The sequence below is a fragment of the Buteo buteo genome, chromosome 9 (assembly GCF_964188355.1).
Source record: "Buteo buteo chromosome 9, bButBut1.hap1.1, whole genome shotgun sequence".
Lineage (NCBI taxonomy): Eukaryota > Metazoa > Chordata > Aves > Accipitriformes > Accipitridae > Buteo > Buteo buteo.
In genome coordinates, this window is record NC_134179.1 from 2,806,788 (window position 1) to 2,823,566 (window position 16,779).

The window sequence follows — 16,779 nt, forward strand, 5'->3', positions numbered from 1 at the left end:
AAAGTGCTTCTTGGATGTATTCTACTTTTCCTCCTCACTTGCCAGAATGATACTTTTCTTGAGAACTGTATTTCTGAAGTGTGTAAAGACCTTTAGCACCTAACTAATCAGGTTTATGAAGCCAACAGCAGCCTGATTGAATCTGCCCATTTTCAAGCCAAACAGTCTTTTATCCAGTTTCAGTCTTGAAATGGGAAGCTTTAAACTGTGATTAATAAGATTTTTAAGCTATGCAACATCCCCACACCACTAAAGGACACAAGACTGATTTTCTAGTCTCAGCTTTCAATTCCATAGCAGCTGATGTATTAACAGTGGAGAGATCAGGCACTGGAGGTTGATATCACTCAGTACTGCACTGTCCAAAGAATTACAGAGAGATCTCGTCTCCTCTGAACAGAGTTTGACCCAGTCCCCAGTCATTGTTAAACATGTCCTCTTGATCCCGAGAACTGCAAGCACCTCAGGAGAACAGTCCCAGTGAAATCTATGAGATGAGTATTCCTGAGTTAATTAGCCATGTGTGAAAGTATTACGTGGAATAAGTAGCACATGGGTCTGAATGAAAGAAGGGAGTGGAGGAGGGGAAAAAAGACAAATCCTTAGAGCTCCAAAAAGAAATACGTAATTCCTGGCAGAGCCAAACCACACCACAGATCCAGGAACAGAAACGATCTCAAATAACGTCCTAACAGACCCTTTAAAATGACATCTGCCAAATAAACACTAAGACTACTATACCAGAGGGCTTCCGTTCTGTTTGTTTCCCTCCATTGGCCTGATTTAACATGTCTGGAATCCTTACCACAACAGTCTCTCCGGTAGTGCTGTCAGTGGTTAGTACAGCAGGAGTGGAACTGATGACAGCTGTCGCCAGCGGAGCGTGTATCGTGTTAGGGAGCTGAGCAAACTCTGGGTGCTTCTTGCGAATATGTTGTACCATCTTTGTCTACAAAGAGATGCAAAAGCTCATTAGAAAGATGGTCAGTAACTCTGCTTTGGGCCAACTGAAATCAAACAGCCCTGCGGACTGCAGCTTTTAAGTTTCCCTCAGTAAGGCAGCATCAAGATTCACACTACGGGATGCTCTGGCCAGCAAAAAGGAAGCAAAGATCACCGAGTTTCTGCTGATTAGAGCTGTCTGATACTGAAATATTGCCCCAAACATCACATCCCATAAGCTTTTTACCCTAACACAGATGAATATTTTGGGGAACTTTTCCAGAGGTCACCTTTTCTGTATTTTATTTCCCTACTCCTCTCCCTTGTCACTGTTACTGAGAATTTTCCAAGTTTTTCCATTTGTGACCACACTCTGATAACATTTCCATTTCTTCCTTCAAGCTCAGGCCCTCTATTTCGGGAACCTTTTTGCCATAAAATGAGCAGGTTCCGCTCCGCCCGTATTGTTAGCACACAGCACAAAAGCAGCACTCTGACTCAGAATGAAAGAGCTCTGCTTGTGGACTGACAGATGACAGAGACCATGGTGAAAAAGCATCACCAGAGAGGTGCTGTCTTCTGAGGCTACGAGACAACCTCCATACCTTACTGCTGTACTGCTTGGAACAGTGAGGACAGCAGACCGGAGGAGTGGCTATGGTGCCTGTCAGCTGAGTGTGGGTGCTCAACATGGGATCTGGCTCTCCTGGGCCTGCAGGGCGCAGTTTCCGGATGCTTGGAGGTAGCTCAGCACCAGGATGGTTCTTCAGGATGTGTGCTTTGCGTTTACTGGCACTCTTGTACACCTGCAGTGTTAAGATTTGGAATTAAAATGGTGTAATCCTTATGTCTGTGCAAAAACCAGCTACTAGTTATCTTTATCTGGAAGGTCTGCATGTTGCTTTAGACAGTATATTTAGTTAAATCCCAAACAATTACAACATAATGCATAAATATACATACACCTTCCCATGTTTAATCAACTTGTAAAAGCAGCTCCTTCCTGTGTAGCACACAGAAGCCATCTGAGAACATGTGTGCCACAACAAAACACCAAAGCAGGACAGGAAGATGAGAGGAGAATCTTTTTTGCCTGATACTTGAAGGTCAAATGTCAAAGAAGCCACTAATCACCAAAGTTGTAATTTGTCCAATGTTCATTTGTCATGAGGGTTGATGCCTCCACTGTTGCACAAAGCATCAAACTGTTTTAATAGCCTTCAGCGATCAACGTATTTTTAAATTCTTTTTAGGCACTTCAACAAACAAATATTCTGTGATATTTTTTAAAACTATCTGGTTTTTTCCCTTTAAACAAAAGGAAGGAGGCATCATGGAAGAATATGCTGAGGATAAGGACAGTCAAAATACACTCCCTGGTAAATAAAGGCCCACATGCGTAAAAAGCAAAGGCCAGGGAATAAGAACACGAACCCCAAGGCAGCACAGAAGAAGCTTCAGGCTCTACTGAACACTGGGAAATTGCTGGCATGTGACTAAGTAAGCAGCTTTAAATTAAAGGCGTTAGAGACTAACTTTTAGAAGTGATACAGAAACCAAAAGAAATAAGTGTTCAGGAATTATAGACAGGTTACTTAGTCCTGGGTTGCAAAAAGCGATACAGGAATAAGGGTGAGTGACTGCTTGCTGGATGACAGTATTTAAATTTTGCTACTCCAAAGACAGCAGAAAAGGAGAATGGCAGTTTTCAATTAGCATTCAGCTGCCTTGGCCTAAGTGCATTTCATCTTAATTTTTTTTTTTTTTTTTTTTTTTTTTTTTTGACAGTCCTGCAGGAATGTTGCTGGCAAGCACCTCAAAAAAACCTACAAACCCTGCCAGGTGTTTCTATGCAGAAACAAATTGGTTGCACAGAGGTCTAGGACTGCGCTACCCTCCAAGGGGTGACTTCCTTACATACCTTATCACAGTACTGACAGAAGTAATCTCTGTTGGGTTTGATGATGGGCAACGTGAGCTCTGGCACCTCTTCTATTTTCATGTCTGGGTGTCTCTTTGATAAATGGTTCACCTTAGGAAAAACAAACACAGAGAACAAGAGAACATATTACAGCTGGAAGCCAAGCAATTGCTTCTTCTCCTAGACCCGCATAACAGCCAAACCAAAACTGTAACGATGCTAGCCAGCTGCACCGGAAGCATTTGCTGCTGCAAGGGTTATTCACATTCATAGTCAGCTGCTGAATGTAAACGTGGTCTTACTAGATCTCATTTACAGTTTCTCTAATCAAAGTAAGATGGGAAGGGGTAAAATAGCTTGCCAGAACTCTCTTGCAGCTGCGAGCGAGGTAATTAAAGGGCCTCTGTCGAGGGAGGCCTTTGCTAGCAGAGGTCACAACCCTCATGAAATATTTGCAAATAAGATCTCCTGGTGCGTAACACCCTTTACACAGTGGCAGTTACAGAGCATGGCCAGGAGAGGCCCCTCAAGAAGGGGGAGAAACAAAGAATAGGAAGGACAGGAAAACTGAGGCAGTAAGGCTGAACTAGGCAATATATTAATCTCATGTTCTGTTAAATACATTACACATCAATCAGCATTACTTAGTATTGAAATACAGTAGTGACAACCAGACATGCAACACAGGCAATGAAATACACAAAGGCACACATTTGCTGAAGAGATAAGACACACAGGGTTAAAAAAATTATATATAATCTCAAGTCAGCTATAAAATTCTCCCAGTTTCACGGCATCCTTGTATTCCAAACATTGGAATTCCATCTTTATTCCTTAACTATTCATCAAAATTGAGTACAGAAGTTATAAGAGAAGCTAGAACACACAGACACTCACCAACATCCCCCTCCGGCGGAAACCCATCATACAGAGTCGGCACTTGAACATGAAGCTTTCGTAGTCAGTGGAAGCTATCCGAGGCTTGAATGTTTTTGAGCGGCTGATTCGATCAGCTTTCTTGGCCTCCCTCTCTGGGTTGTGCATCCTCTGCATGTGCTCTCGCAGTTTGTCTTTCCTCTAGGGAAAGAGCAAATCGGGAAGAAAAACATCAGCACCACTTACTGCCTGACTACCTGTTACAAGGAAGAACTACAACGTAAGGTGTTCAGAGATCTCTCTTCAACTTTTCCTCTCCAGTGCTGCCATGAGATACAGTTGCATGCTCAGTGTTGGACAGCTCAGCAGAAATCCCTTGGGCTTAGGTTTATCCTTCAAACCAAGCTGAGGTTGCTCAGCCACAAAAGCAGGAGCCAAACTAATGCTAATTTAGCAGCCTCTGTGAGAATGAACCCCTCTGCTCTGGCTTTTCTTTGAATTTATCTAAAATATTAGCACTCAACTCTGTATGGCTGAAAACTTGCATCAAATAATGCTCTTGACTGAGGAGGACCTCATGTCTTACAACAGTGCTGAACCTACTGCCCAGATGCAATCCAGCCTCTCTGGACATACACTGTCTAGAATATGCTTCTTCACCCAAAAGTATCCAGTCCCTCAGTATCCCATAAGAAACTAAGCGACAAGGAGCAAGCTGCTGCCACCACAGTTTACCTGGCTCACAGTCTGCTCCATCTGTTCTGGTGGGATCTGGAAAGGCATCTGGATGTCATGTGCTGACAAGATGGATGCCACAGACACAGGCACCTCGCCCAGGAATATTATTAGTCCACTGACATCAACAAGAAGTTTTCTTAACTAAACTGATAGAAGCAATACAACCCAAGCACCTGGCAATTGGGCTGTGTAATGACCCAGTTCTTAACGAGCAGATGGAAACTTCCTCTGTTATTAAATTATTACAAATAAGATCTGATAGATGAGATACCCTGTTAAGAGCAGAGCATGCTGGGGTGGATCTTGCCCCTCGTACATCAGAAATGAATGTCGTAGCTCACACACGACACAAAGCAGCGCGTGCAACTTGTGGGCAAGCCTAGCATGTTTACGCATGGTGGTTTCTTCCACCTTGGGAGAACATGAGCTTATCTACTTGAAGGAGGCTAAAGAATGGTGTGCTCCACCTGTATCAGGAATGACCCAGTCAAGAGTCATCTTACCTTGAACTGCTTGCCACATGTGGAGCACAGGAAGTCTTTGCGGTCTGAGTGTCGCAACATATGGAGTCGCAGCTTGTCAGGACGGCAGAAAGCCTTGTCACATTCTGTACACTGGTAAATCTTTTCTGAATGGAAGCTGCGTACATGTTTCTTGACCTAGAATTGCAGATCATAGAAAAATGGAATTTATTCAAAAGAGAAAAGTGTGTGGTAAAACAGCCTAGGAAACTCTTAGCAAAAAGGAAGAAGAAAGGAAAAAGGTTTTAAGAGTTCTCGAATCTGCTTTGGTTTAAAAAGTATTTTATCAGAACAGTTGACATCTTGGCAATAGTTTCTATAAAGCCATAACATCTTTATTATGCCTCTGGATGGACTATTTGATTTCCTTAAGACTGTTTCTTGAAGGCATCAGCTATTGCACAGTTAAGCACTTAATGGGCAGCAACAGTCCATGATGTACCAGTTTTACTGAATCATCCTTGAGTTAACACATTCATCTGATTTTTGTTATCTTTACTTCATTTATAAAGAAACCTAAACACAGGGACTAATTCCTTTCAATCAGAGAGAACGAGTTTGCAATTACAATTGGCAAAAAAAAAACCTTCAACAGAAAAGCATTTGCACGCCATTCCTGAAGGCCAACTACTTTTGCATGTTTTGGGACTATCCTTGAGCTCTTGAAGCATCTAGTGGGGTTCCTCACCCTCCCACAATGAAGTAACTAATGAGGTTTGACATTTGAAATCCAAGCACTACTCAAAAAATGGATCTCTAACTAAATCTTTATCATCTTCTAATACTGATCATACACGAAGCAACGTGGTATCTTTATCTGTTCCACATAGAAGTACTTAAGTGGGCAGCAATCTATGGTGACTAGACTTAATTATTCACATAGCACCCAATGAAAAAAACATCTTTAAATTCCAAAATAGAGCTGAATAGCTGGAAAAAAGCCATGGGCCCTCCTTCTGACTTGATCAGTTTCACAGGAAAGTTTATGGGGAATTAGGTTGCAGTACAGCATTTCTGAATCATCAACATTTTTCCTCGTTCAACATTTACAGAAGATAAAGGTTTTTGCTGGGATAGAATTATATTAGTAAACCACTTTTCCCCATCCTTTCCTCTTTAGCCTGTTGGATAGTCTATCAGTTCCTATTACTTGACTTAAACTGGATTTCTACATTTCAATTTAAGTCAGGCAGCTCAGCAAGACATAATCAACCTCTTTGTCCCAATAAAGGGTAATGAATATGTGCATGGTATGTCTCAAGTTTTTTTTCTTACTGAACATCGAAATAGCATCCTTAAATTCTATTAACTATCTTCTCCAATGGCTCTGCACACTGCACAGAGTAGTTACATTACTCACTACTCCACTGCAACCTCTCTGAAGCAGTGTGCAGAGAATAAAGTACCCAGCTGAAGCCCAGGGGGCAAGTCAGGAAGCAGAGTATCCTGATCTGTTCTGGCATTTCTGCAAGGTGTTCAAATGAATTATCCTGACAAAAACAGTCAAGGGATTAAAGATGTAAAACACAATTGTTTTTGGTTCAGAGTTTTAACAACAAAGGACAAGGTGTATTCAAGTACAAGCTGCATACAACAAAAGACAATTCCTTTTTGTGCCATGGATCTGTACTGACCAAAAGTAGTTGGGACCTCTGCTTTAGGCATTTTCTAGGGGTAAGGGACCACCCACCCCACAGTACAGTGCCTTCTAATGCCAGACTGAAGTACTACACCTAATAATTTAGTGGAAAGAGCACTGCAATGGCATAAGACAACATCTAGCAATGCTTGGTCACTCTTCCTTTTTAATTTCCAATTGACATGGATCCCTTTATCTTGTGCAAATGGACTGACATGCAGCATTACACGATAACAGTACTGAAAAATTCATAAACGAGTGCTTGCAAGAGACCCAAAGGCAATGCTTCAAATCAGGATGGCATCTCACCTGGATAAAATCTGGAAACCGTTTTTTGCAGGTAGGGCAGGTGAAATAGCCATCATTGACATGGATGGCCACATGATCTTTAAGCAGATCCAAGCGGTCAAAGGACTCGGGACAGAAAATGCAGGAGTATGTTTTCTGGTCCATGTGGAACTTCATGTGGCTCTCAAGAGCACCGCTGTTGATGAAGCCCTTGTTGCAGATGTCACAAGTCAAAGGGCAGTTCCCTTCCCGTCCGTGAAACCTCAAGTGCTGATCCAGTTTGTCCTTTTCGCGGAAGGCCTTCCCACACTGGAGGCATTTGAACGGGCGAAAGGATTTCCGTATGAACAGGTGCTGAAGAGCTGCATTCTGAAAGAAACATCGAAGAGACCACTAGCTTTTATTATTATGTATGGATTTCACATCCAAATATTTTCAAGATTAAATATACCAGATAATCAGTGAACCTAAACTTAAAAAAAACTGCTTTTGCATTGTAGATACTGTCTCCATTTTACAGAAGGGAAGGCTGCGACAGGCAAAAGTTAAGGGACATACCTGCAGTTATACACTGAGGTAGGAGAACAAAATGCAAGAGTTTCCTCTCTAGTCCTTGTTTTCTGCTGATTTAGCTAACTTTTGTCTTTAGCATGGCATTTTTTCTGTAAAATAAAACTAAGTCCCCTCTGAAGTACAGACCTGGGCCTGAGAAAAGCTGCAATTCCAGCGAACTGTTGGGGTTTGGGTCACAAATTCAGCCACCATACAAAGGAAACACAAGCTAGGGCCCTGTCTTTCACACACGAGCAAGGCTTATGAAATTCCACAGCCCTTTACAAAATGAGCTTCTGCACCAAAGTTCACCAGAGATGTGCAGCAGTGGTTTAGCATTGTGGGGAAAACTTATGGTGGAACACACATTCAAGAGATGCTGGTCTAAACCTTTTTGTTATTATCAGAAAGAATAGATTTTCAAAACATTACAGCAGGGGCAGAATGGCAGGTTTACAAGCAACAGGTAAGAACTTGTGAGCAATTCGCCTGTCTTTGCCATTTAGCATATATTGTGTGTGAGAGCCTGAAAATGAAGAAGAAAGATGAAAGACAAACACACTGGTGCTAAATCAAGAGGAACTCTGGTAGATTCTGTTGTCTATTCAAAGGGCAGTTGATTATACACAGTCAAACTTGAAATTGCTTTTCTTGGTATTGCAAGAAACTTTAAGGATATTGTGAATTAAGCATAATGCGTGTTGTGCAAATATTCATTTTAAAATTTAATATACTGGGCCGCTCTTCTGTTTTTCTCCACTCCTACTGTGCACAATTTCTCTTCTCAGCCCCTGCTTTTTTTTGGTGGGTGCTACCTTTTCTGTTACATTTCATGATTGTTGCCTTTTCCCTTTCTCCCCTTCCCCTTCAGATCAAAAAGTTATAGGCCCATCCCAGTCCCGATACCAGCACTGTCTGCTGGAGGAACAGATGCTGCTGGACATGTTGCTGTAGAAATAGGCAGGCATGCCCTGCGCCTGCATTTCAATATTGGATGAGAACTTTTATGCTGGATAGTTGCAAAGCTAGAAGTCAGTCACATCTCTGCATGCATGAAATCCCACAGCACACGCTCACCCATACTGTACTGATAGAGTACACTGCAATACTTCCATTTCTCTGCAAGAAGTCTAAGGAATATTTACTGTTCCCCAAAATAAGACCTATACACTGTCATTTATTGATGTCTTCTCTTTTCAGATGCTACACACAGAATCTACATCATAATAGTTAAGAGAAATAGCGCTAAAACATTGCTGGCACCTATGCTTACACACATTCAACATTACATACTTCTCCATGAGACACGTTCAAGACTTCTCTCCACAAGATACGTTCAAGACTTCTGCAAACAGATTTCTCTGGTTTCCTCCCTCCTTTTCTTGTGGGAATGTCTGGGCTGACATTTGCTGTGTCCCTTAAGTGTGTGCCAACAGTTGACACTGAGTAAAGTTAGGAGCTCTTCTGCTGGAATGAAGAAACAGCTTGGGAATACTGTGAAATGCTGTGCTAGAGATTAAATTAGTGAACCTGAATGATCCTTTTCACCATCTGAACTGCAGAGGGAAACCTATACTTTCATTCCTAAAAAAGGAACATGAGAGCAACTGTTTTGCTATAAAAAAAGCTAACAGTTCAATACAGGAGCCCCAAATGAGCCCTCCCATGAATTATCATCTCTATTCTCCATTTTACAAGTGGAGGAGCGGAGACAATGGGAAATACACAGATGTGCTCTACGTCACACCATGAGCTGCAAAGGCAGACATGTGTTGTGTAAAAATTAACGTGTTGCTTGGAGTCAGGAGTATATAATTTTCCCCTTAACTACAGGGATAAGCTAATAAAACAAATAGTTGTAGGGATGCACTTCAAGTTCTTAACTCTGCTATTCGTGTACTTTGCTATTTCATCACTGGTACCTTACCAGTGATCTGACCGATAGCATAGCAGGCCAGACTTCTATACCATGTATATCAACATAGGCCCATTGCTGTCTCAAAGGCTACAGAAGGGTGAAATGTTTTACTGCTCTTTGATTAGATAAGCTATCAACTAGAAAAACAGAAAAAGAGAACTAAGCGTTGTCTCATTTACTGATAACATTGACCCACTGCAATTGCGCGAACAAATCCTCTAAAACTTTAAGATGGATATTATAGTATTTCATCCAAGAAGTCTACTCTTATAATATTCACCTTAAATTTTCAATTAATTAGAACTAGATGAATGCAAATTGTTATTCAGATAACACTTTGTTCTGGACATTGCTTGCTTAAAGAAGAACAAATCTGACAATTTACAATGCAGGGTCAATCAGGAAACACTAAACAGAAGTTTGACAAAACAACACGGAAGGTGATGTTGTTACGTACCATTTGATTAGATACAGCAAAAACCCAACGAAACAAAAAAAACAAACCAAACCTACCTGCAGCTCCAGCTGAGCAGGCAGCATTGAGGGAGAGAAAAATACTTATGTTATGCAATGGACTTTAAAACAGAAGCCTTGACTGCTGCAGTAGTCACGCTTCTGCGGGTCACTACAAGGGCCAGCTCTTCTAGCTAGAGTTTACTCTTTACGTAGGCAAAACTCCTTTGAGGTTTTTGCCTCAGGAAACACTAAGCAGATCTTCAAGGTTTACCCTGTAGTTAATAACTGCCCAAGGGGAGTTAAAGGGCAAAGATAAAAACCACAGATAATCTTGAAGGTGTTTTGTGACCTTTCATGTTTTCTCAGAGTTGATTAATAATGATGTAATGGGTACTGCAGAGCCACAGTGAGAATGAAATGCTTTTAGCAGAAGGGAATACTTAGAGCAGGATGACACCAGGGCAAGGATTAGAAGAGTGAAAAAGTTAAGGAGTAGGGACTTTTTTTTAAACCTCATCTTACTGTTTGTACTCTTCGTTATACAACCGGTTGCATTCCTTTCAGCACGAAGGAAGTGACTGTGCTTTCCAAATCATATCCCTATCCCTGCCATTTGCTTCCTCAGAGTAAAGCAGTCACCTACACAAAGGACATTTTAGGATCAGGTCTGTATGTGTAAAAAAAAAAAAATAAAAAGCAATTTGGAAATGCAGATGTTTTTGGGATCAGCCCACAGACACTCTGGACGCTGCCCAGAACTGAATTAAAAACAAATACTCATTTTGGCTGCGGACCACAATGTTCCTCTAATTTGTTAGAGGGTATCTTGAGGGATGCATGTATCTCTTTTCAATGCTAAGGAAGTGACTGTCATAATTAAGGTCTGATCTCCAAGGAAACTCCACAGGCTCTAAAGCAAAGGCTGAAAAATGAACTGATCCTATCGGGACTTAAACCCCGGGGCACCAGAGATTAGCGCTTCCAGCTAGAATTAAAGCATTCTTGGAGCATCACTGCTCTAAACCTTCGAAAAGTTGAAGCAAGTCACAAAGAATTATTGTTTTTGAAAATTAAATCCTACATGAGTAATAAGGAAGAACTAGAGCTACACAGGTCTCCAGATCATAATCAGGAGTCAAGGCTTTCTACCTGTTCTTTGGAAGTGAATGATGTACTGCTAGAGATCTTAAAACCAAATGTTTGCTTGCTTGTAATATTAAGTGTATGTTAGTGTAAGAATGTGCTGTGAATAGTTGAATTGAATGAGTGCTCATAGGATGCTAGAGCTTCCTGTGATTTTTCAGTGCTTAAAAAGTAATGCTTACTAGTGTACTACTCTTTTATCTCAAGTTCTCATTGCTCACAGTCTGACGCAATATGAAAAGGTGCTATGCAACCATCCATCTGCCATTCTGCCAGTGCCCCTATCTTGAAACATCTCCAGAACTCTGCCAAACATGAGCTGCCAGATGTATGGGAAGTTAGGGAGATTTGGAGAGACAAACATGTCACCAAGGACTAAACCACCACTGCACTCCTCTTAGTTCATCATCCATTTGTGATGAACTTCCAGGGAACAAAAGCTAAGCCACAAGACAAAGTAGTAACAGGATTTCTGTCCCTTTCTTCCCACATTTACTGTTTAAGAAGATGTTAAGTTCCTATCTTGGGTTCAAAAGTTCAGGGAAACAGGCAACACCTTCTCTTCCCATTACACCCAGGCCTCAACTTTCTACTGAGGAAGTTGTGGCATATCACAAGCAGTAAATACCCACACTCTTTATTGTCAAAAACTCAGCATCTGTCTTTGTTATCCATCACTCAATACATTCAGTAAAAATCCCTCAAGCTTTTAACATACAAAAATCAAATTACTGGTAGAAACTTGTCATTCAGAGAACACAAGCATTTTGTATGGTTGAGAATTCTGCAGTCTTAATGTGCCTGAGCCAAATTCTTCCTTCAAGATACACCGCTGCCTTTATGGGGTAACACCACCACTGGTCTTGCATATATATATTGCTATAAACTGAAAGCAAAATTTGGTTCGACATCTTCCTATACGGAACAGTTAGTCAACTCTTTTCTAATCCTTTCTCATCCCCTAAAAATGAAGTCTTACCCTGATTGCAGCTGTTCCTTTCTGTAATCAAAATTTTACACATGGAAGAAAAAGAAAAAGATTCTAGGCTAAATAAACCAATCTCACAGTTACACGGCTTGAAGGATTATTTGCTTGAATCATTTCCCTCCCACACATAGTAGAGAAAAAACAGCTCACCCAGTTGACACAAAGCTCAGGCTCAAAGTGTTTGCTGTCGGTACGCAAAGCTCTTAGCACAGATTTTAATCTCACAAAGACAGGCAGGTTTTTCTACCCCAAGAAAGGATTTTATCACTAAATATCATCATCATCACCAACTAAGTGGATCTAAACTGAGATCATGGTTCCTCTTTGGCAACTATTTGCAAGAAAAGAGTTCTCAGAGACACAGATGGTGCTGCGAACAAGTCATTAGTCTGTGCCACGGTACCATGATTCAGCTGGCTGTTTGAAGCACTCCTGCTTGCCAGCTTGGATGGACTGGGTTTCTATGAAAGAATTACTGTGCTGGAATTGAATCCGCTCCAATTGGTGACCAGTTCTCACTAGCATCTCGTGAGATACTAGTTCTTTACATGAGATTTGTCCTCCCCTCAGTGCAAAGAAAATCGCTAGGAATGAGATGCTTTATTCAGGATTCAGAAATGGATATGACAGTGGAAGAGACCAGCTGGTCCTGGCAGGCAGGCCCAGCGTTCTCTGGGTGAGAGAAGACATGATCCACCGTCCTCTTTGCTTACCCTGATACGCTTCGCTCGCCTCATGTCATCTGCTGTCATGGTGCTCTGCGTAGGCACCGTGCTCTCATCGTGCTGCGGCTGGATTTGTAGCGGGTGGTTTTCTGACTGCTGCTCCAGTGCCGACTGCGTCTCTGATGGCACTGGAGTCTGTTCCTGCTGCTCCAACCCATTCAGTGTGGCTTGTCCGGCCTCATCAAACTGCCCCTTGCTGGAAAAATGCAGCAAGTCCTGAAATCGCAAATCATACAACCAGTGATTATTTCCCCCCACCCACTGAAAAATGCTTTGATAATACTCAGCAGACAACAAGATTTCTACATATTTAATCACAAGCTATAAACAAAATGTGTCTACACTAACTCTTTCCTACTGTGTTCCATTGATACTCTCAGCAGATCACCTCCACCTACAGCAACAACATTCAGAGCGCCAGGGAAGAAGTGCTGCAGGGAGGCAACTCTCTCGGCCATCATATTGTCTGATTGGACACAGACAATCAAAATGACCCAGCTGTTAATAGCCAAGCAAGTTCTTCTGCACTCAACTATTACCGCTTTAACCTAAGATGATGTAGGCTGACCTGTGAGAAATTTTATGACCAAATTGAGTAGCACAGACCAGGGAAAGCAGAGAATTTCCATCTCATTGAAATTGTTGTCACTTTGAAGCATTATCATGCATTGTTATGCAGCGTCTTCTCCTTTCTAACAAACTAGCTAGAGTGCTGAACTGGAGAATGACAAATGAGATGATTATACTGTGCACTGTGTGTTTTGCTCTCCAGTTTCCAAGCTCTGCACACTCTCATCCACCCAGCTGCATAGATGACTTACATTTATCACACAAAGCTGTTTTCCTCCTTTTTTGCATTAGGATAAAAGAACAGGGAGAGTGTTGGGAGCAGGAAGCATATGCCAAAAATCTACATTCTTTCCACATAAATTCCAATAACTCCTCTGGGATGGAATCCTCTCATATTACAAGAGAAAAAATATAGAACCTTACTCGACATCACTTAATGCAACTCAGGAAACTTAAAAGCACAAGCTAGGAAACAGAGTGCCAAAAGTATATCAGCTCAAGGCTGGTACTGTCAAAGCGTAAAAGCAGGTGTGGGAGAAAAAAAACAGGGAGGTGCCAGAAGGAGTGCAGCTGTTATAAACCGTGAATGCTTACCAGATAGAGACACTTAGTAAAGCAATATACCAGCCAAATGTCCAGTCCTGGTCTAGGTGGCAAGTTTCCACACTTGCCGACACTAAACTGTGCTCACAGCATCCTGAGTCTCAAGTTCTCAGGCAGATGAACTTCTGCCTAGTCATTAGTGAGGCGGGCAGACCTCCAACGGCTTGGGACATAACCATGGCCCTGTTCGACTGTATAGACGCACGTGAGCTAGCTCTGGGCCATGCTCCAAGCTGGCAGGATGTGAGCCACCTCCAGTCCAGAGGCCATTCAGATACATTAGCATGGGACTGCGCCCAGTAAGCCCTGTCTCTCCAGAGCTAAGAGTTTGGGAACAGCATTATGCTTACTTGTCTAAATGGAGCTGGCTTGCATCATGTCAGCTTGCAAAGAGGGTGATCTCGCTACTGTCTACACTTAAGGCAACATTTAGGGCCATTCTACGTGCTCAGAAAACAAGCAGCAGGCATTCATAGGCAATGTATACATTCCTCCCCCTGAGTCAGCACTGAACCATGATCCAGTGAGATGCCAGAGGAGAATTACCACTCAAGATATCAGCTTTCAGCTAAGTCATAAAACAGAGCCACTGATCCCTTCTGACACCTTTCATAAAAGGACTTGGTGGTAACCTAAGCACGGTCAGCAAAGAGAATTTAGCATTTTACTTAAAAGCATCATATTAGGTCCCTACAGAATATAACCAACAGCCACAAGCAAAAGAACATTCTGCTATAAGCGTGCCTACATGAAGCCCTTTTGTTAATATTAAAACATCATAAAGAATCATAGCTCAAACTGATTTAATTCTACCAGCAACAGTTATAAAAGCAGACTCTGACCTCACGTTCCAGAAAGGACGAATATGAACCTAAATTCCCATTACAGTTTTACTGTCTAAATTACTTTTGTGATGCTGCTAAACTGCCGCAATAACCTATCTCACTGCTAAGTGCTTTGGGATTAAAGTTGCTGTAGAAATGCAAGTGATCTTACAGTTTTTATAGAAGGAAAGTAGCATGCTCCCCTGGCAGAGAATCACAGCTAGAACACCAAGAATTACTTGGGTATAAGTCCAAAGCACACCCTCAGTTTGCACTGATGCCCCGAATTCTTTTAGTCAAGAGTTTACATCCCATGTGATTATTTTTTTTCCTCCTCTCCATCCACAAAAAAAATATACCTGCGTCCCTTCTTCACACTTTTCGCCATTTTCACTGGTTACTTCCATACGCATGAATTTGGGAGGGCGCCCCGGCCGTCTGCCTGGTCCAAACCTCCTCTTTCCTCGCCCACGACCTCGGCCTCTGGCTCTGCAGAATACATAGTGCTCCAGGTTAGAGACAAAAAAAAGATGGATTTGGAATCTCCACTGGTTTTATGCATTCTTTCTCAGCATCACTATCCACCCATTCAACTCAGTAACAATGGTCTGCAGTAAATAATAAAACCTGAAGAAATTCTGGCAGCAGAAAAATAGGGTACTGGCTGGTATCTATTTATTTTGTGCTTTATGAGAAACCAAAGTCCAGGACACATTAAAATTTATTTCAGTAATTGTGGGACTGAGAAGACTACTGGCTCCTAGCAAGTCCTCTGCCATGGCAACTCTTATACTTCCAACAGCCCAGTGTATGGTGCGCTGGAAAGCATTTTCAGCTAGATGGAAAAAGTGCACAAGGAAACCAGTTTAAAACCTGAAGCCATAACATCCCCCCTAAAAAAGGCACTTAGCCATTGATGTCAGGCAGTAAACTGAAGGGAACAATTTTCTGTGTCAAAAAAAAAACAAAAACAACCAACCCCCCAAAACCCCCAAAATGCAGCCACTTGCTAAGTTTCAGGAAAAAGAAGGCACCAATGTTTTCTGCTCTCTGATGGATGTTTGTAGATTCAGCTTTTAATAGGTCAGCATAAACTATCTTGACAGCCCAACGAGGAGCCAAAGCACTAGAAGTCTTGTTCTCCAAGCTCTATATCTACATACATCTGAGAAGCACCAGTATTTCAATATTGTGGTAGTGAAATACTGCAGTTTTTTAAGTCATTGGCAAAAAAACAAAAGCAAACCAAAAAAATCTCACCAGTTTCAATGGGGTATTTATTTCCCTCAAGCTACTTCTTTCGCAAAGTCTCTTACACCAATCTGTTTCCTGATGCCATATTATTACCTTCTGGTGCTGAGACCCAAGTTGGTCAGTAAGATCTGTAGGGCAAAGACCCTCCTTTCTGCAAGTTTGGGGAAGCACCATAGTGATATCCAGACAAAGCTAAAGCTTTCAGTACCTGCTGAAGAAGTCCAGCTTCTCATCGTGAGAGTTGAGGTGCTGCTGGAGTTGCTCTGAGCTCATGAAACGACGATTGCACTCATAACATGGCCAGTTCTTCTCTTGCTCTCTGAGAACTATGTTCAATTGGAAATGTCAATAACCGCATTTCAGTCACCACCAATTAAATGCCTCATTTTTTTTCCCAAGCCTTTCTGTCCTCTGTGGGCCATATTTCTCCCCTGAAGGTTAGACAGACTGCAGAATACTCAGCACTGCTCTATTTAGCTTTGCTTTTATCCCCTCTGCACTGTGGCATGACTACAGCTCATCACAGAAAGACAAAAAGGTCGCTGGGGACAGTTCACATGGACTATAAACACTGCTTAAAATTCAGGAAGATTTTGAAATTTACCCTTGTATGGAAGAGCACCTACAGGATTGTGCCTCTGGCATAAGTTAGGGGAGGTCAAGAGAAATTTCTCAATCTAAAGCAGTAGCACGTTGGTTTCTAACACACTCAACATGAGACATCAAGTACAGAAACATACCTCTTTCCAGCAGCAACTTAATGCTTCCCAGAAAATGAGGCAAAAGGCTAAATTATTGTAATATTAGCAGGAGATGAGTTA

At 41.8% G+C, this 16,779-nt stretch overlaps 1 protein-coding gene across 1 annotated transcript in view; it reads right to left on the minus strand.

Annotated features, from left to right (window-relative positions):
* PRDM10 (PR/SET domain 10) overlaps positions 1-16,779 on the minus strand; it is a 44,269-nt gene that overhangs the window by 7,421 nt on the left and 20,069 nt on the right. The window contains exons 9-17 of the mRNA XM_075036675.1: positions 16,167-16,284; positions 15,064-15,193; positions 12,696-12,923; positions 6,947-7,294; positions 4,981-5,136; positions 3,761-3,940; positions 2,864-2,974; positions 1,548-1,748; positions 737-949 (exon numbers count right to left, since the gene is read on the minus strand). Of these exons, the coding sequence (XP_074892776.1) occupies positions 737-949; positions 1,548-1,748; positions 2,864-2,974; positions 3,761-3,940; positions 4,981-5,136; positions 6,947-7,294; positions 12,696-12,923; positions 15,064-15,193; positions 16,167-16,284 (1,685 nt within the window). The remainder of the gene's footprint in view (positions 1-736; positions 950-1,547; positions 1,749-2,863; positions 2,975-3,760; positions 3,941-4,980; positions 5,137-6,946; positions 7,295-12,695; positions 12,924-15,063; positions 15,194-16,166; positions 16,285-16,779) is intronic.